This window comes from Schistocerca gregaria, chromosome X, assembly GCF_023897955.1.
Source record: "Schistocerca gregaria isolate iqSchGreg1 chromosome X, iqSchGreg1.2, whole genome shotgun sequence".
Taxonomy (NCBI): domain Eukaryota; kingdom Metazoa; phylum Arthropoda; class Insecta; order Orthoptera; family Acrididae; genus Schistocerca; species Schistocerca gregaria.
In genome coordinates, this window is record NC_064931.1 from 817324287 (window position 1) to 817346732 (window position 22446).

Below are 22446 nucleotides of genomic sequence, written 5' to 3' on the forward strand. Positions count from 1 at the left end.
TACCTGCTGGTTCCGCGTCTTCGATGTCCAGGCACGCATCCTCGACCTCTTAACCTTAACTGATCTTACCTGCAGCACAGCTGCCAGTACGCTACGCCCCCGACCCCCCCCCCCCCCCCCCCCCCGTTTATACTCCGATATTGAATGCTTTTAAGATAACATTTTGGGAGAAATTAGTACTCCCGTAGATGAATAGCAGACAAAGCTGTATATTGTTGAGACACAGTATCCTCCACCTTCCTTAGTTACCAAGTTACAAATTGCTTTTATCAAGATTCTCGGAGATCACGCGACCGTTAGTCCTTCCTCTCGAGACGACACTACCGATATAAATGAAAAAGTTACTCGCGCCAAAAGTTAAAAGTCTAAGATGCCATAGCTCTGCTACACTATGTGACATATGATTTATGCACTTTGTCACGAGGGACTTCAAACAAGGAACGCCAGGATAGCTTAGAATATTGCTGGCAGTTAATAGTCCTAAAGCCTCCAAGAGACAAAAATAAACTAACACCGCCGTCGCAAGAAAGCGATCATCAGCGACGATGACAATAAAATGTCGTGTGGCGAGGACCTGCTGGCAGGTAGACCCGATCGCTCGGTGCAAGTCTTTTAAGGTGACGCAACTTCGGCGACTTGCGCGTCAATGAAGAGGAAATGATGATGATGAAGACGACACAAACGCCCAGTTCCTGAGCGGAGTAAATCTCCAACCCAACCGAGAATCGAACCCGGGTCCCCCGGTATGACAAGCTGGCGCGCTGTCCCACTCAGCTACGGTAGCGGACTTCAGCAACAATAAAATCGCAACACTGAAACAGTGAGCACTGGAATAGTCGAAGCACCCTTCTGATCGACGTGAGTAGGGATAATGGCCAGACGCGGAACTACAACATTTCCGAACCGTGGCAGAAACCTAATAGGGGTGACGCTTCCCCTCCCCTTCGAGCATTTAAGATAGGCTGACAAAAATTTTAAAAAGTAGACTTTTCAAAAATCTGTGTATTTTGTAGCGCACATCTTTCTGAAGAGTTCGATAATATGAAACATGTATGTTCGAGGAAATGTAAGACATGTTATTGGGACTTAAGTCTGCCAAAGTGCAGTACCACGCTTCTTCACACAGCATTCTTCTATCGCATGTCACTTTATTTCGCTCTGTGAAATTCAAACATGTGTACTTTGTAATGGAAATCATCAAACCTGTATTCAGTACAGTGGAACTTAAAATGTCCTGTGGTGACTCTCCCGCTCCCAGTCGGCCGGTTTCGCATCCTACCTCCCTTAAAAAAAAAAATTTAAAAAAAATAAAAAAACTCGCAATTAATACTGGGTGTGATTATTTGCAACGGGGAGAATAAGAAATCTTCAGAAAATTTGCACTCATTATTGCCTATTAGGTAATAACTTTCTCTTTTGTGTGACAAAATTAAACATAGGAATCATAAAACCAGTAAAGACAGGAAGCAAGCAAGACAGTACACAATTCTTCAATCCTTAGGTCCCAGCATTTTTTTATCTCTACAGCTACCGCTTTACAAGGGGTGCTTTCCTTTCTGCGAAAGAAGCTATTACCTCATCAAAGTTCGTCAAACATTTTGCTACATCAAAAATCAAAATGCGGTTGTCTAATAGTGAAAAAGCTGTTAATACGAATAGTACCAAAGGCTGGTGTGGTATCTCGATTTGATTACGTCTATTTTATCACTCTGCTAGATGAAACGAAAGGGGCCATTCTTATACTGCAACAGTTGTAACACACGCCAAATAAGCGACACTGCTTTGGCACAAACTGTCATTTTTATCTACCTCATTTACATAAATAACACGACAGAATATAACTCACAAAGTACCAATATCAAGTGCCTATTCTGCCTACTAAAAGCAAAAAGTTTTATGTTAGGAAATAGTTTCACATTTCATTCATATGCTCCAGTTTCTTAAGCATAAGATCGAAAGGTAATAATAGTACCAGTAGTACGAAATTTTTATATGAATTTGGAATCGTGATGTTATTCCATATAATTTGTATGATGTCCCCATTTCTTCTACTTCCTCGTTCTAACAAACAATCTTGTCATCACTAATTATGTAACTATTCCTGCCATTGTAAAACTTATTCTCCGGTTAACTTCACTAACGTTGCCAGTATCACCAGTTTAGTTACCCCGCTTTTATTCTCCGGTTAGGCGTTGTTTTCCGAGCTATTCCGATAATAAAACTTAAGTGTCCGCTAACTGGGGACTGTACAACTGGCACTTAGTAGTGTAGCGGTCTGGCAAAAATTTTCTATCGAAGTTTCATTTTCTTGACTAGCTGTTAGTCGTTTATTTCCACTCTGGTTGTCTGAACCTAAAGATTTCGCTAGTAATCATAACAATGCTGACCATTCGCACACCTAGTCAACTACATAAACAAACAGCGACTTGCATTCACCCGTTCGGCTTTATTCGTCTCAGTCGTATAGCCCCATCCCCATTTGTCTGCTGGAAGATTTTTTTTTTCCTAGATGCGACGGGGATTCCCTTGGCAGAGACATCACGTACACTAGGCACGCATTCAAAAATCGACTTATGATTCGTTCAGAAGTCAAATTTGCTAAAAATGTTCAAAGACCAAGATGGATTCGTTTCAAAATCATACGATTAATCGATAGATAGCTGGTTGCTAGGCGCTTTGTGAAACAAGGTTTTTTTTCTTAAAGAATATGAATTTTGCGCCCGCCGAAATTACCGACCGGGGCCGATGCCACGGTTTTCCCTCCCCAAGATCCTGGCCTGTTACCTACCTCGTCTAAGTCTGCTTATGTTGTCACAAATCAAAATATACTTTACCAACACTCAGAAAGTTCACTTCCTTCGCTGCTATATGACAAGACGTCGTTGACTCAATGCAAGCAAAAATAAATAAATAAAAAGTAAAAAGTATTGTTCCCCTAACTGTGGAGCTGACGTTTGCCACATGTCGGAGCCAATTTGAATCCAGCCACTGCTGCCCACCGCGGGCGTCAGTGTCGTCACAAATCCACTTCAAGAATTATTAATGCTTGTAATATTACACCAGATTAAATCGATACTCCACTGAAGATACTTGCAGAATGGCACATGCTAAAATTTCTCCTACCCGCAACTATGACAAACCGTAACTTTATCACGTAGTATTTTTCCACTTCTTTCTTTGTTCGCTTGGACTCTTCCACTGGGTAGTAGTGAACCAGTGTCCGTCCTTGCAAACTATGCAGTTTTTTTTTTTTAATTTAAGCCACAGTTAGTAAACCCCTGCTAGTCGCCGTCGAAACTTCTCGACGCCATAGTTTGAATTTGCGTCATGTTGACATGTTCTCATGGGCACCAGCGCCTCCTCTTCTCAGCAGCAGCAATCCATGCTCGCATCTGGTTCGCATGAATTCAGGTCATCAAGCTAATCTAATGTCCAAGTATCTCACGGTCCTTCACTCAGATAATGCAGTTTTTATCAAACTCAATTTAACAAAATTTTACATACATCTTCATATGATTGGCTCTGAGCACTATGGTACTTAACTGCTGAGGTCATCAGTCCCCTAGAACTTAGAACTACTTAAACCTAACTAACCTAAGGACAGCACCCACATCCATGCCCGAGGCAGGATTCGAACCTGCGACCAGCTGTCGCGAGGTTCCAGACTGCAGGGCCCAGAACCGCTCGGCCACTTCATATGATTCTACCTGATTACTTCTGTCCTTCATTATTTTAGTGTAACAACTTTTTAACACTGAGATGACCATGCTCAGTGGGATGACATAACAATGCCACATCTCACTCCACCCCATTGTTTCTAAAACTCTCATGGGTTTCGAAGAACGATATCATAAACCACACTTTCTGATATTGCTGTACCATGGATATATGTTCCACGTTTACTACCATTCTCTTAACAAAAATACTTCACTGTACCTTACAGCCTTGGATTCTGGCAGTTTCATTCCCTTTGCAGCGATTACCAGTCTTTGATAAGTTATTCCAATACTTGATACTACTTATTAACAGAAAAAAATAAATTGAGATTTACAAGGAGACCACCCAGCAATTGAATTTTTGTAATTTTTGTATATTTATGGTATGTGAAGTACAGAACTCAAATATCAGTTATGTACACCTACATCTACATAGACATTCTGCAAGCCACCGTAAGGTACAAGGCGGAGTGTACCCTGTACCACTAAAAGTCATTTCCTTTCCTGTTCCACTCGCAGACAGAGCGAGGGAAAACGCCTACATATACGCCTACATATGAGCCGTAATTTCTTGTATCTTATCTTCGTGGTCGTTACGTGTACATCTACATCTACAGCCATACTCCGCAAGCCACCTGACGGTGTGTGGCGGAGGGTACTCTGAGTACCTCTATCGGTTCTCCCTTCTATTCCAGTCTCGTATTGTTCGTGGAAAGAAGGACTGTCGGTATGCTTCTGTGTGGGCTCTAATCTCTCTGATTTTATTTTCATGGTCTCTTCGCGAGATATACGTAGGAGGGAGCAATATACTGCTTGACTCTTCGGTGAAGGTATGTTCTCGAAACTTTAACAAAAGCCCGTACCAAGTTACTGAGCGTCTCTCCTGCAGAATCTTCCACTGGAGTTTATATATCAACTCCGTAACGCTTTCGCGAGTACTAAATGGTCCTGTAACGAAGCGCACTGCTCTCCGTTGGATCTTCTCTATCTCTTCTATCGACCCTATCTGGTATGGATCCCACACTGCTGAACAGTATTCAAGCAGTGGGCGAACAAACGTACTGTAACCTACTTCCTTTGTTTTCGGATTGCATTTCCTTAGGATTCTTCCAATGAATCTCAGTCTGGCATCTGCTTTACCGACGATCAACTTTATATGATCATTCCATTTTAAATCACTCCTAATGCCTACTCCCAAATAATTTATGGAATTAACTGCTTCCGGTTGCTGATCTGCTATTTTGTAGCTAAATGATAAGGGATCTATCTTTCTATGTATTCGCAGCACATTACACTCGTCTACATTGAGATTCAATTTCCATTCCCTGCACCATGCGTCAATTCGCTGCAGATCCTCCTGCATTTCAGTACGATTTTCCATTGTTACAACCTCTCGATACACCACAGCATCATGTGCAAAAAGCCTCAGTGAACTTTCGATGTCATCCACCAGGTCATTTATGTATATTGTGAATAGCAACGGTCCTATGACACTCCCCTGTGGCACACCTGAAATCACTCTTACTTCGGAAGACTTCTCTCCATTGAGAATGACATGCTGCGTTCTGTTATATAGGAACTCCTCAATCAAATCACACAATTGGTCTGATAGTCCATATGCTCTTACTTTGTTGACGGCAATAGAATCGTATGGCAGACAGTTTCAAACGCCGGTTCTCTATATTTTTCTCAGTGGTATTTCTCGGAAAGAACGTCACCTGCTCTGTAGGGATTCTCCTTTGAGTTCCCGAAGCATCTCCGTAACATGTACGTCTCGTTCGAACCCCGCCTCCGAGTTGCTTCGATGTCTACCTTCAATCCGACCTGCTATGGATTGAGCAGTACTCAAAAATAGATGGCTCCAGCATCCTGTATACGGCCTCCTTTACAGGTGAACCACCCTTTCCTAAAATTTTCCCAATGAACTGAAAAAAAGTCGACCATACGCCTTTCCTACCAAAGTTCCCATATGCTCGTTCCATTATATATCACTTCGTAACGCTACAGCCAGGTATTTAAATGACTTCACTTTGTCAAATAGGACAATAGCAATACTGTATCCGAGCATTATAGGTTTGTTCTTCTTACTCATCTGCATTAACTTACATTTTTCCACATTTCGAGTTGTTTGCCATTCGTCATACCAACTATGAATTTTATCTAAGTCATCTTGTATCATCCCACAGTCACTCAACTTTGACACCTTATCGTACATCTCAGCATCATCAGCAAACAACCGCAGATTGCTGCCTACCCTGTCTGCCAAATCATTTATGTACACTCCTGGAAATGGAAAAAAGAACACATTGACACCGGTGTGTCAGACCCACCATACTTGCTCCGGACACTGCGAGAGGGCTGTACAAGCAATGATCACACGCACGGCACAGCGGACACACCAGGAACCGCGGTGTTGGCCGTCGAATGGCGCTAGCTGCGCAGCATTTGTGCACCGCCGCCGTCAGTGTCAGCCAGTTTGCCGTGGCATACGGAGCTCCATCGCAGTCTTTAACACTGGTAGCAAGCCGCGACAGCGTGGACGTGAACCGTATGTGCAGTTGATGGACTTTGAGCGAGGGCGTATAGTGGGCATGCGGGAGGCCGGGTGGACGTACCGCCGAATTGCTCAACACGTGGGGCGTGAGGTCTCCACAGTACATCGATGTTGTCGCCAGTGGTCGGCGGAAGGTGCACGTGCCCGTCGACCTGGGACCGGACCGCAGCGACACACGGATGCTCGCCAAGACCGTAGGATCCTACGCAGTGTCGTAGGGGACCGCACCACCACTTCCCAGCAAATTAGGGACACTGTTGCTCCTGGGGTATCGGCGAGGACCATTCGCAACCGTCTCCATGAAGCTGGGCTACGGTCCCGCACACCGTTAGGCCGTCTTCCGCTCACGCCCCAACATCGTGCAGCCCGCCTCCAGTGGTGTCGCGACAGGCGTGAATGGAGGGACGAATGGAGACGTGTCGTCTTCAGCGATGAGAGTCGCTTCTGCCTTGGTGCCATTGATGGTCGTATGGGTGTTTGGCGCCGTGCAGGTGAGCGCCACAATCAGGACTGCATACGACCGAGGCACACAGGGCCAACACCCAGCATCATGGTGTGGGGAGCGATCTCCTACACTGGCCGTACACCTCTGGTGATCGTCGAGGGGACACTGAATAGTGCACGGTACATCCAAACCGTCATCGAACCCATCGTTCTACCATTCCTAGACCGGCAAGGGAACTTGCTGTTCCAACAGGACAATGCACGTCCGCATGTATCCCGTGCCACCCAACGTGCTCTAGAAGGTGTAAGTCAACTACCCTGGCCAGCAAGATCTCCGGATCTGTCCCCCATTGAGCATGTTTGGGACTGGATGAAGCGTCGTCTCACGCGGTCTGCACGTCCAGCACGAACGCTGGTCCAACTGAGGCGCCAGGTGGAAATGGCATGGCAAGCCGTTCCACAGGAGTACATCCAGCATCTCTACGATCGTCTCCATGGGAGAATAGCAGCCTGCATTGCTGCGAAAGGTGGATACACACTGTACTAGTGCCGACATTGTGCATGCCCTGTTGCCTGTGTCTATGTGCCTGTGGTTCTGTCAGTGTGATCATGTGATGTATCTGACCCCAGGAATGTGTCAATAAAGTTTCCCCTTCCTGGGACAATGAATTCACGGTGTTCTTATTTCAATTTCCAGGAGTGTATTTGCAATAGCGATCCTATCATACTTCCCTGGGGCACTCCTGACAATACCATTGTCGCTAATGAACACACGCCGTCGACAACAACATATTGGGTTCTGTTACCTAAGGAGTCTTCGAGCCACTCACGTATCTGTGAACTTATTCCATAAGCTCTTACCTTTGTTAACAGCCTGCAATTGGGCACCGTATCTCTGATTAAGATATTTGTTCCCAAGCTGTTAATTTTGTACCGTTTTTTTATCAATTTGGGAGAAGCATAACTCTTCAGTCAGTATGTTTTACAATGTTAAGATAGTGTGTTCACTGCATGTAAACTAAGACTCATTGTTTTTTATCACCATTATCCTCATTTTACAGATCTAGTATATTTAAATTCACATCTTAGCATCCATACCTGACTGTTCACATATTTATTCTTTACTTCTCAGCACAGTTAAACTCTTGCTGATAAGTCTGCTTTATCATGACAGATTCTTTATTTCTGTTCATTTGTTTGAGTTTTTTGTGCTGTGGCATTATTTTCATTGCTCACCTTTTCTACACAAATCTGTCTCATTTTCATTCTTTTTCCTGTTTTACCTACAGGAAACGATACAAAAGTATTTTGATTGGGTTTCTATCCTTGTAGCACCTAATTGCTTTTCTGTGCATTTTTCTGCAGCATAGCTATTCTTTACATATGATTCATTTCTTACATGCTTACTTCAAACTAATGCTACCTATTCCCAGCTGACATTTTCACACATACCATTTAATCATGGATGCAGTGAATGGTATTGTATTTACACAGGTAACTGAACTGCTTTGCACCAACAAAACCACTCTACCCAAAAGGGAATATATTGTATATTGTTTTAGATAATGTGCTATGTTCTTCGGGTCTTAAATGATGTGCCAGTGAGCTGTCTTATCAGTACAATGTATTTCAACAAATTGCAAAATCTGCGGAAGGATGATGTTGCCACTAGTTAGAGCCACATTTAATGTGCAAGTGTTGTTATATAAATGTAAAAAATTGACAGTTTCAGCAAAAAAAAAACCATATTATCTTCATAATTTATATCCACTTAGCTGGATAAATAATGAAATTCTAGATTCTGTATATTTTGTTTTAAACAGAGAAGAGTTGGAAAACTTGACCGTTGCTGATTTGTTCATCCCTGGGACAAATGGTTCAGACACTTACAATGGATCAGTTATGGAAAATACAAGTGAAAGACATGGTTGCTATGTTCTCACACAAGATACTGATGTTTGGGGACAGTTAGTGCATGGAATTCGATACATAGACATTGACGTTCGTGACCACCCTGGCAACAAGACAACTACCTATGCTCCTGCAACACAAGATGATGATGGGTATGTACAGTAATATAAACAAACTAATTAATTAGCTTGATTAATTATCTGCATTTCAGATGCCTGTAGAAAAGGACTTTGAAAAAGTATATATCATGAAATAAGACTTGTTTGAGTAATAAATTTTACATTCTTTTGTGAATTAGGATTTATTCATTTCTTGATGCACACTTGAAAACCATTTGGTTCATGTAAATGAACCATATCACAAATTTATGTTACATTTGTAGTAATAAATCATAATATGACACAAAAATGAGATTTCTATGAATAAACATGTAGACCTGTATATCCTTAGATAATTAACAAGATTTATCTAGTTTAAACTGTCAGTTCATCTTATGTGAGTTCATTCACTGAGTGGTAAAATTCCTGCATTGGTTCCTCGTGTAACTTTATTTTCAGTGGGCCTAACTTCATGTGCATTAAAACATTCTCTTCTAATTTATTATAAATCACCCTTCTCATACACTGTGGGGCATGGACATAAAGTTTGAGCTAGTCTGTGGGATGCATGAAGTTTCTTTTTTCTTTGTATCTTATAAAAGAAAAAAATCATTTTTCTTAAATAATCCATGTCTGGTTGTAATAGGATCTTCAAATGCTTAACATTAAATGATCTGTCTTCAGAACACTTTTTATCATATATTTTAAGTGAGTTGCAGCAAATCCCACATCCATATCAAAAGTTATAAACTATTACTTGCCTTTTTATTTCACTGTGAGCCTCATTGTCCTCTGTGGGGCATGAACCGGACTCATATCTTATTTCGAATATAAATAAACAATAACTGGTGAAAGGATTGTGAAGTTCAGGTGACTTTCAGTCATTATTCAATGAAATAAAGTTTCTGAGCAACTATATTCACTAAAATTTGCACACATTGAGATTTTTACAAAAGATACTTCTGCCCTTAACAGTATTACAAAAACACATTATCTCAATCTACACTCACTCTTCTGCCAAGTCTGTCCATTTCACTTCACATTCACACCAAGACTGTCTACAACTAAGAAGAACACAGATATAATATATAATCAAATAGTCTACAATGTTGTCTGTAACAATACAGGAAGATATATGGAACTGAATTACATACAGCAAACAAGAGAACCAATGACACTTTTATAGAAAATTCCAGCAACAAATGTAAAGATACCTGGAAGGTAATAAACAAAATAGCAAGTAGACATAAAAGCAGACAAGAAACTACAATATTACCAGACATACCAAAAGAGTACTTTGTAAATAGCACTAAGTGTAAAGCTCCTACTAGCTTTGAACTGAGTGTAGTTACCCTAAAGCAGCTTAATCTGATGTTGAGAAGTAGGGTTGGGTTAGAAGACAAGGAAGTAGCATTCACAGTTGAAAAAATGCATAATCTTTTATTTAAATAAAAGTCAACAACCTTGTGACATCAGTAAAATAGCTTTCAAAAACAAGTAAGAAATTAAACAACTTGTCAAATATTAATGAGGAAATGAGATTAGCAATTGACATCAACAAACAATCTTATAAGAAATTAAGAAATTAAGCAATTTGTCAAACATTAACAAGTATCTGAAGTCAGTCAAATTCATATTAATAATCAAAACCTTAACATTTACAAATATTTTCAGTTGGTTTTCAAACATAGAATCTTAAATGATTACAGTAGATTTGGTAACAACAGTAACCATACAAACGATGCATCAAGTCTGTTGGTGACATAAGTTCAGAACCAGAGAAGTCATACAGATACAATTTAGCCCCATGACCTGATGGACAGGGTGGGTGGTGTGAACTTGCCACTCGCATGTGTGCTGATGGATGGGGCAGGTCGTGTACAACTTGAACTACAACAGATTAAGAACCAACCTGATAAATCATACAATGTAAGCTTTCACGGCCGGTATTGTCTTCACTTAAAACTTCCGGGCTGATAGGCCGTGGTCGAAGTATAAAACTCTCTCCTGACATTTCGTCTCCGACTGCGGGAGACATCCTCGGAGGTAAAGCGGCGAACTGCGAAGAGAACTCGAGGAAGCGCTGATTATATAGGCAGTACAAAGGGCGCCACTGTTGATCACGTGGCATCAGCTATGAGATTGTCTCTTGTAACGCCAACATTCTCGACTGAAAGTAATCGATCGTCACTCTTGCGGTGCAACGCTGACATCCAAATTTTATCCAGTTTAACACCTTCGTCTTTCCTGTTAAAATTATTATGATGTTTATCAATCTCGATAGCCTCTCTATACAAGCGTGCATAATAATGCGAGGTTTTTGATATGATGCTCGTCTCGCTGAATTTTATTTCATGATCACCTTCCTGGTAAACATTTTCCGCTACGGCCGATTTATCCGTGTGACCCAGGCAGCACACGGGTCACACGGATAAATCAAAAAATCACTTACCAGCTGGAGAGCAGTGCCCCAGTAAAATAGTGCCTGAAATAAAAACCCAAGGCCCGATAGTATCTCACAGAAGTAACAGTAGAGATGATAGTTATGCCCCCGTAGTTATAGCAGCTGTTAATATACAGTGTTTAAGAACCAAGGTGGACTTCGATCATTCTTTGCAGAAGAAGTCAAACTAGATGTTTTATGTATCTGTGAACACTGGTTAGGTGAAGAAGAAGGTGACTATTACAGAGCCATTGAATATTTGGACATGGTAAATTCATGGTATCGAACTACTACAATTCATGGTGGTGTATCAATATATGCAAGCAAGACTCTTAGTGTAAAGGAAATAGACTTAAAAAACTTTTCCACAGACCTAGATCTAGTATTAGCTTCACTAGTGTTAACAGATATTGACCTTATTATTGTCTCTGTGTACCACTCACCAGATGGTAATTTTGAAACTTTATTGCACAAATGGAAACCTGTTTGTCCTACCTAACACATCTTAAATCTGAAATTGCACTGTGTGGAGGTTTCAACATACATGTAGGTGATGGAAGCACTAAAGAGAGAGACTTCATGACTTTGATAAATAGCTGTGGGCTGTTTCTTGGAAACTGACTGCCAACAAGAGGTGATGCCTGCCTAGACACAGTTATCACTAACCTCAATATCTGGGACTAAAATATCAGTGTAGTTGAACCAATGATTGCTGACCATAGTGCATTAGTAATGGAAATAAGTATGAAATGCTCGAGTTAACTGCAACCCAGCTCATGGCACTCCAGTTACACATTTAGTAAAAGGATCATAAAAGAAGAAAGACTAAATGATCTTAAAATAGCCCTGTCAAGTGTAAACTGGCAGCAAAAAATTGGAGGAATGGGGGCCAGTGCCTCATTCTAATGTCTGTTCCAATCTTTAAAAGCTAAATTTGATGATTTATTTCCAGAAATCCACAAGAAGTATCCTACAGGCAAAACTAAAGGAAGGGACAAACCTACTACAGCGAAGATGTGGTATACCCCTGAGCTAAACAAATTAAAATACATTGTGCTAATTTTCAGGGACCGTATGAAAGCAGCTAGAGATCTCCCATCTAGAGACCGGCTTTATTATAACTATGTAAGAGCCAAACAAATTTACAGAAAGCAAGTTGAGGAGGCAAAAAAGAGATACAATGACAGGTTCATTAAAGAGGCTCACAATCCATGCAAAGCAGCTTGGAATCTGGTAAACGAGTGCAGAAAAAAGCCCACCTCAGCCTTAAATTCATGTAGCCCTATTAATGAAATACCTGACTCAGGCTTAGTCAACACAAGTCACATGAGAAACATAACCAGTAGCACTTTTAAAACTGGAAGGAAGTGCACCCTAAGGATATCGTAAAAATATTTAAGTCATACAAGAATTCAGAGAGCGAAGATATCTATGGTATGTCTTGCACAATGCTGAAGAAAATTATTCTAGAGCTTGCTCAACCATTATCTATAGCAGTTAACAAATGCTTATCCTCTAGTGTCTTCCCAAAATTTCTTTAACTAGCACGGACAGTACCAATCTACAAAGAAGGTGACCCGTGTGAAGTGTTGCCAGCTACAGACCAATTTCTATCATTCCTATTCTAGCTAAAGTTATGGAGTCTGTTATGAAACTCCAATTACAGAATTATTTTGAAGTAAATTAGCTCTTCCGGGATATACAGCATGGTTTAACCAGAAAAATAAGGCAAGGATTCAAAGACAGAGAAAGTGTGGCACTGACACTCTGTGATCTTAGCAAGGCATTTGACTGCATTGCCCACAAGATACTGCACAATAAATTGAAGTGTTATAGTGTTGGAGGTGTTGTTCTGGCAACTTTTCAGTCTTATCTGGAAAACCGGAGACAAGAGGTATCAATTCATGGAGCAATATCACAAGAACAAAAGCTGGAACATGGAGTACCCCAAGGGTCCATCATAGGGCCTCTCCTGTTCCTTATTTATGTCAATGATATGGGTTATAACAACAATATGTTACAGTTTGCTGATGACACCACCCTTTTCGCCAAAGCAAGAACTACTGCAGAATCACCCCAAGAAACAGATGTACTCTTCCAAAGCATTAAAGAATGGTTCATCAAAAAGAAAAAGAAAATGAAAATTGATGAAAAAAAACAACATCTGATATGCACCCTTAACAACATAGGATGCCATGATAATATGGAGGCTGTCAAACTGTTGGGCTTCATGATAGACAGGAAACTAACAATGAACGAACACACAGTGTACATGTGCTCCAAGCTCTCCCGTGTAATATACCTTCTGAGGAGGTTAAAAGGTGTATTGAGAGACCAATATCTCATAACAGTATATTATGCCCTATTCCATAGCCACATCAATTATGTCCTACTGTTATGGGGACATTCTGCAGGTTGTAAGGATGTGCTAATTCTACAGAAAAAAAGCTCTCAGAATAATCACATCAAGCAAAAGACAGGAGCACTGCAGGCCTGTATTCAAGCAGTTAGGAATTATGACAGTCTTCAGCCAGTGTGTGTTTTTATGTCTCATGAGCGTGAAAGAAAACCAAGAAGTCTTCAGCATGAGGCAAGATATACACAATCACAATACCCGTAACGAGAGGAGCATTGAAATATCCAGGTGTCGACTGATGGGAATGCAAGACAGCTTTCCAGTGGTTGCCCTAAAGATGTTCAACTCACTGCCTCAAGAAGTGCAATCCCTGCCGCTAGGAACATTCAGAAGGAGAGTAGCACAGGACCTGAAAGAACGCCCATTGTACTCCATTGGTGACTTCTCTGATAACGACCAAAGTGAATGGACAAACAAATATTGTTTCTATTAAGTATAAATGTCTTAATTTTGTGAATATTTTTTTAAATGTATGTACGTAATTAAACTTGATGCAATCTGTCCATTCATGGCTGGTAAACGACACAGATCTAGTAATAAAGTAATATCACAGGAATGAAAAAAACAGTAAAGCTTATGTGCCCCCAAAATTAATTTTCAAACAGTTTCTGGCATTAATCGTGCAGCAGGAACAGTCATTAAAAACTATTTTGAAATGGAAGAAAATTCAAACTTGCTGACTTCTAACATGTTGTGTAGTAAAACACTTGCCATAAGCAACAACTTGGGCCAGCTCTTACTAACATGAACTCCACTATTTCAAATAGCTAAGCAACTGAATCCCAGAGGTCCAACTTGGTTTACCAGGCTGCCCATAACAACTAGAGTGGAAAAATGCATTCTTATTTTAGCAGAATTTACCATAGGAAACCTCAGGCAGCTCAAGTAACAACCCTACCAAAATGTTTTACAAATACTTAACCAAAATTACTGCAGTGAAAAGCCACTCTGATTAAGTTAGACTTCACTGTATTTAAAAGGAAGAAGAACACACAGCTCAGCCCTCAACATGGTCCATAGTAAGCCACTAAAAATATGACCAATTTAAACAGGCAGTTCTGATTAACATAACTCCCTTAGCTCTATAACACAGACCACACAACTTACACACTTTTTACAAATACATGTGACAAACATCTGTAATGGAAGAGAGTTGCTTCCATTTAGGTAAACTTCAGTCTTTTCAGAGCAAACCACATAAACAGCAAATACAGCAGACCTTCTGGGAAGGGGAAACTAATGGCAGCACAATGACTTTAACAAAACAAGGTGCAGAAGCCACAGAAAATGTCACCAAAATATCTGATGAATTTGTAGCAAAGTGGCACTCAAATTTGCCACATACTCAGCACATGCAAATTTCCAGAATCCCATCACCACCACTGCCAACCCAAAATACCATCTTGACTGGATGAAGTCTGTGCTCTGCAAAAGCTCTTCACTATCAGCTCCAGACAGCAGAGGTAAACCTGGCTCATGCCCTGCTACTGCTCCTTTCAATCTGGCCCACAAATTCCAATTGTCCTCCTCCATGTTGGTCAAAGCTCCTCACATGGAGAACCACTGAAGCTCATACCATGTTACCATGATCTAGTGATTGATTAATCGATACTACCCAGTATAGCTCATCCTCCCCCCCCCACCCCCCCACCCCTCTTCTCCCATGAGTGGAGAAAGGAACTTTAGTTTACTACAACATCTTAACTTCCCCATTTAATCCAGGGAATGTGGACTCTAGAAACCTTGCCTGAGATGACGTTGCACACTGAGAGGCTGGCTGGGTTAAACATTTGGATGGCGTCACAGGGTCCCACAAAGTGAGGAACCAACTTACCAGATATGGTCGTGTAACCCTGCTCCTGGCCATGAAAGTTAGAGATGAAGATCTGATCACCAGCCTTCATCTGGAACACTTATATTACTGTGCCTGCCTCTGGTGTGTGAGCTCTGTGTTCTTCCTGGCTCTTTTCCAGTTTAGCTGAATGACCCCAGGGGTGACTTCATCTGGCAAAAGATCTCTCATAGACCACAAATTAGTGCATGGTAAACTGAGAGGATAGCTCACCATTAATGACACAGGTGTTGCCTTTAAAACTTCATGATGGGCTGAATTAAAGGCTAAGTCCAGCCTCAGAATGAACACATCCCACCAGTATGAAAAATTATCAGCACCGATTTCAAGTTAAGGTTCACCCTTTTGGCAAATGACAGCTGAGGCTAGTACAGTATGGTGGTAAGATGGGCAGTGGTATTGTTAAATCAGAAGCATTGAAATTGCCTTGACAAAAATGTTGCAGCATTGTCTCTAACTAATGATCAGGCAGGGCTGAAGGTGGAAAAAATTCTAGAAAGATGCCAAATAGTTAAGGCTATAGTCACTCCACTGCTCAGAATCAACCAAAAACCTGCTAAAGGCATCCACTGCCATGAAAACAGAATGATTCCCATATTTTGTTTGAGGGAGCAGCCCAACATAATCAATGAAAATTTGTCCATGGGATTACCTTCTTGTGTGGACTGAAGCAACCCTTGACTGGGATTGGAATTGGGCTTGGCAACCTTACAGTCTTTGCACTCCCCCAATAATTTATGCATGACTTTATTCACAGTGGGCCACATCAGGTACCACTTAGTTTTCATCAAGGTTTTATGCATTCCCAAATGACCACCAATCAGGGAACTATGAAAATATTTAAAGATAGCCAGAACTAATTCCTCAAGTAACCAGATCTTAAAGCAGTTATCACTCTTGGTCTTATAACACAAAGTACGTTTTCTTAATTCATATCCCAGCAATGTTCCGCAGCCAGAAGCCTTTGCCTGACCCTCTGCATTAATAGATCCTGGCTCTGCTTCTCCTTTAAGATCCTGAAGAGCACGGATACCTCCATTAAAACAACAGAAACCAGTTCAGTGCCCAGGGACTCCTAACATAGCTGGTGCTCAATTTCATGCTACTGCAACGTGAAGCTGAGGGCATACACTACCTGATTGTCTGCTCTCCAAATATGCTTGATGGAGAAGTGGAAGGCAGAAATATGCAGAGCCCCTCTCACAATGTGTCCTGTCTTTCTGGGTCTAGCCAGCATCCAGCTCAAAGCCTGATTGTCAGTTTTGAGGAAAAAATGCCAGTGCTGCAAATTAAATTTAAACTTCTCCAAAGTGAACATTACTGCAAGTGAGTCCCACTCATACACAGAGTATTTCAATTCTGCTGGCAACCAGGTTCTGGAAGCGTATGCCATGGGATATTGTTGTAAAAGCATGGCAGCTACTAAAGAATTGGATGTGTCAGTTTGCACAATAAAAGGTTGTTTGAAATCAGGAATAGCCAAAAAGGCTGGGTTACTTAAAGCATCAAATGCGGCTTGCTCCATTTCGCCCCACTGGAAACACATTCATTTCTTCCTCAAGTTGTTCAATGGAGCCACCAATTGGGAGAAATTAGGCACAAATTTTCTGAAAAAAATTGCCGTTCTGATAAAGCAGGCTACTCCTTTCATATTCTAAGGGGTGGAAATTTCTGAAAAACCTCAGTCCTTTCCTGGTCTATTTTGACCCCATTGTCAGAGACCAAATGTCCTGACAAGGAGATCACACTCCAAGCCAAATTTATGACAGATGGTTTCATGGCCAAACCTGCTTCCTGCAGACAAAAAATGACCTACTCACTATGCTGGAGGTTTTCAGAAAAGATGGCACTATATATCACTACATTGTCCAAGTAATTATAAATTGACTTGAACTTCAGATCACCCAAAATGGAATGTAATGAATGTGACAACACAGCCACATCAGTGCATAATCCAAATGGACCATGACTGAATTTACATAAGTTCCAGTCAGTGCAAAATACTGTTACATGCTTAGAATCCTCAGTAAGAGGGATCTGATGGTAGGACTGGTTCAGATCTAAGATGGTAAAGTAGGATGCCCCAGCATGCAAAACAGTTATACAAGTCCGATAGTGGTACAGACACTAAAATGACTTCTTGGTTGAGAATTTGATGATCTACCAATGGACAATAACTACCAGTTTGCACCTTTGGTACCAGAAACACGGGTGATGCATAGTATGTCATCAATCAGCTGCCTCAAAATTTTCATCTTGGGTGGTGACAACTGATATGGAGGCTGGTGAACTGGAATATCATCTGGCAACCTGATCTTATACTGGACTAAATTAGTGACTCCCAGTTTACTGGTCAATAGATGAGAAAAGCACCCAAGTACTTCCAACAAAGCTTTAGCTTCGTACTTCCCCAAATGACTGACCTGGAATTGGGTATCACACACTGTGACACTATTAACCCCTTTGACAATCTGGCATGTATACAGCTTAAAATCCTTGCCAGGAAAAAATTTAAAAGAAAATGTCTTGTCAGCATAATTAAGAATTAATGCCATTTGCTGCATAAAGTTACAGCCCAATAATAGATTAACTGATAATACTTTGACAATTATTAGTTCCATGGGCCACAAAAATCTCTGTATAGCCATGGTTCCCTGCAGACAATACCCCAGAGGCAACACCTGTCCATTGGCAGTATGACATCACTGCTGAGTTTCCTGCGAGGGAGCAAACTTACAAATGCCACATCTCTCCAAATACCAATCATCGTCAATAAGAGAAATATTACTTCCTGAATCTATAAGGGCACAGACAGTTTCATGAGTTCCATAATCGCAAACAAAAGGTAAAAGCTGACTAATTACTACCCTGATATGGTTACACCATTTCAGTCATAAAGGCCCCTTAGGACACCCATGCTTCTGACATCAGCTGTTAGGATGCTCCCTATGCTGTAGAGGACAGTGGCACATAAAATGCTTGGTATCACCATGCTGAAAACAACCTTTAGCCTTTGATGGAACCATTTGCTACCCCTCTCACTCTGAACCCTTTCCACACATTTGCATTTCACTTGTCTTTCAGAATTCTGTTTCTCATCATCGACGTATATTCTCATGATTTTACACACTAATTCATCTAACTAGAGAAAGTTGGCAGGTCTCCACAAAAACACCAGTTATGACCTGTGTTTGGGATTAATGCCTTTCACAATATTTCCAATGACTTCCTCCTCAGTTATTAACAATTCCAAAGCCATGACTGCAGAGTGAATCTCCTCAAAATATTGTTGGAGTGTCTCACTGTGGGACTGCATGTGAAGAAAATATTTATTCATCAATTTGCCCCTAACTCACAGTGATCTTCAATCTTGAACAACCTTTCTGCTTAAGTTACCTAACATTCCCAAATCCTCCAGAACCTCAGACACCTTGCGACTTAACAAACCTCTAGTAAGTAGATACATCAACTGGAAGATCACCTGATGCAAGATGACAAGTGCATCCATGTGTTTCTCAAAACATACCACTTGCTGTAACTTATTTATGAATGGCACTGGCAAATTCTGAAACAGGTACAAAATCAGATTCAGCAAATTTACAAAGGATTATATTGCTAAGTGAGGATGTTCCTCACTCAAAGTGCGATGACCTGATTCATTAGCATTACTTCATCTAGTACTATGCTGTTCTTCAATAGCCTCTCTATCACTCCAACCCACTCTACTAAGCCTAGTTTGCAACTGCACACCTTGAGTTAGTAACTGATCACTGTTAACACTTTGTTCAGGTGAGCACTCAAGTTGCTTCAAATCATGCAATCTATTAATCCAATGATTAACTTGTGTGTGAACACAGAATATGTGGCTGCAAGCAGGATTGCTATCCCCCAAAAACCCTATATTCTCACACGCATTGGAGAAGACTGCAAAACAGACAGATAAAGCAAGACCTGCCTCACTAATGTTTTTAGTGATCATGTCCAGTGGACAGTGTAAGACAGTCCACAGGCATGTGGTGAGGCCAGCAATGCTGCCATCTCTGGATTCTCCATGAATATGGAGTTCATATATGAGTTGTTCCTTTTTAAGACATGCCAAATCTAGGTAACCTCTCGGATCCATTACACTAGTGCTACTGCCCTGAAACACAACTTAGTATTAGTTTCTCCTCTCTGACAGCACCATATACACAAACACACAATTATTTACAATTCCAACTGTGAATGGTACTATAATATTTATGAAATTGGCCACAGTTTCTCCTCTCTGACAGCACCATATACACAAACACACAATTATTTACAATTCCAACTGTGAATGGTACTATAATATTTATGAAATTGGCCACCCCTCCTCATATAAAACCACACTGTAATGCTACCATTGAACTGGGTTTAGTTACATTAAAGCAGCTTAATATGCTGTTGAGTGGTAGGGCTGGGCCAGAAGTCAAGTGTGTTCACAGTTCAAAATATGCATTATCTATTACTAAAATAGAAGTCAACAACCTTTTAACATTAGTAAAATAGCTTTTAAGAACAAGTAAGAAATTAAACAACTTGTCAAATATTAATGAGGAAAGGAGATTAACATTTAACAGCAGCAAAAGATCTTTCAAACAACTAAGAAATTAAGAAATTTGTCAAACATTAACAAATATCTGAAGTCAACCAAGTTTCTTATTAATAATCAAAACCTTAACATTTACAAAAAAAGTTGCAGTTGGTTTTTAAATATAGAATCTTAAATGATTACAGCAGATTTTGTAACATCAGTAACCATACAAATGGTGCTTCAAGTCTGTTGGTGATATAAGTTCAGAACCAGGAGATGTACAGATACAATTCAGACCCACTTCAAGTGTGGTAACTCGAAGGACAGTGTGGGCAGTGTAAACAAGCCACTCATGGATGTACTGATGAATGAGGCAGGTCCTGTACCACATAAACTAAACTTATAAAACTATTAACAGCACACTTCTTTACAAAGGGCAGCACATATTTCATTATATTACCATTTAACAGCCAAACATAAATAAATAAAAACAAATATCTGTGCAATCATTGAATTCGGTGATAAGCAAAAAAACACTTCACAACTGGGTAGCACCCTTATCACAGGGATGAGAAAAACAATAAAGCTTATGTGCCCCCAAAATTAATTGCCAAACAGTTAATTGTACTAATAATGCTGCAGGAACAGTCATTAAACACTATCTTGAAATGGAAGAAAATTGAAACTCGCTGACTTCTAACATCTTTTTCAGTAAGACACTAGCCATAAGTAATGAATTGGGCTGCTCTTACTAGAGTAAATTCCACTATTTCAAATAGCTATGCAACTGAATCTAGACGTCCAACTTGGTTTACCAGGTTGCCCATAACACCTACAGCAGAAAAGTACACTCCTATTTTAGCAGAATTTACCATAGAAAATATCAGGGTGGATCAACTAATAAGCCTATCAAAATGTTTTTACAAATACTTAACTAAATTGATTATAGTATGAATGAACCCTGATTAAATTACCTTGCAAATGCTTAACTAAAATGATTACTGTGAAAAACCACTTTGGTTAAGTTAGACTTCCTTGTATTTTAAACAAAGAACAACACACAGTTCAGCCCTCAACACGCTCCATGGTAAGCCATCAAAATATGACCAATTTAAACAGGCACTTCTAGTTATTGTAACTCTGCTAGCTCTGTAACATAGAGCACACAACTTCCACACTTTTCACAAACAGATGCGAATAACATCTGTAATGAAACAGAGTTGCTTCCATTAAGGTAAACTTCAGTTCTTTCAGAGTGAACCTCCATAAACAGCAAATACAGCAGACTTTCTGGGAAGGTGAAATTAGTTGCAGCACGATGACTTTTACAAAACAGGACACAGAAGCCACAGAAAGAGTCTCACCAAAATATTTGATTATTTGGTAGCAAAGTGGTGCTCAAAATCGCCACACACTCAGCACAGGCAAATTTCAAAAGTCCCATCGCCACCACAGCCAACCCAAAAACTGTCTTTGTCAATAAGGTCTGTGTTCTGCAAAAGTCATTTACTATCGGTTCCAGACAGCAGACCTAAACGAGCCTCACACCCTGAAAGTGCTCATTCCAATTCAGCCCGCAAAATCTGTCCTCCTTCATGCTGGGCAAAGCTCCTCACGTGTAGAACCACCAAAGATCATCCTCCGCTAAAGCAATTTAATGATCAATTGACTGATGCTGGGTAGCATGGCTCAACCTCTACTCCAAATGATGCAACTTTTGAAAGTACTGTCCATAAAATACCTGACTCAAATAATTAATCTTTTATATGAAAACAAGTTAGCTGACTAACTGTATGCAAAGTATGAGGGTCATTCCAAAAGTAATGCCTCCTACTTTTATTCATGGAATATACAGGAAATACATAAAGCTTAATAGCACAGCTAGATAGAGCAATATTTCAGTTACAGACCGTCATTTTTCCACATAGTCACCACCATTTGCTGTGCACTTTTGACAACTATGAGCCAGAGCCTGCATGCCATGCTTGTAAAAATCAGAAGCAACTGAGGCTAACCACTTCCTTACAGCTTTAATAACAGCATCCAAGTCTTGGAAATGTTCACCACATAGTTCATCTTTCAAAGACCCAAAGAGATGGAAGTCTGAAGGTGCTAAATCGACACTGTACAATGGATGTGGCAAGACGCTCCATCTGAGTTTTGCAATGAGTAGCATGATTGCAGAACTGGTGTGGGGCCTGACGTTATCATGATGAGGTGAAAGTTGGTCTTATTCTCTGGGCTTACCCTGAAATTCGGGCTTTCAGTTTAGTCAGTGTCATCTTGTAGCATGCTGAATTGACAATTTCTCCAGGCTCTAGTACATTGTCTGCATGTGGCTGTGTCTTTAATTTCTTTTTGATGGAGAATTCACATATCACCATTCCATGCACTGTCTTTTGGATTCCGGCTCATAGTGGTGACACCATGTCTCATCTCCAGAGATAATGCTATTCT

At 40.6% G+C, this 22446-nt stretch overlaps 1 protein-coding gene across 2 annotated transcripts in view; it reads left to right on the plus strand.

Annotated features, from left to right (window-relative positions):
* The window catches only part of LOC126297886 (uncharacterized), a 116568-nt gene that overhangs the window by 41631 nt on the left and 52491 nt on the right, over positions 1-22446 (plus strand). For both annotated transcript variants that reach the window (XM_049989184.1, XM_049989185.1), the window contains exon 4: positions 8538-8777. In XM_049989184.1, coding sequence (XP_049845141.1) covers positions 8538-8777 — 240 coding nt within the window. The remainder of the gene's footprint in view (positions 1-8537; positions 8778-22446) is intronic.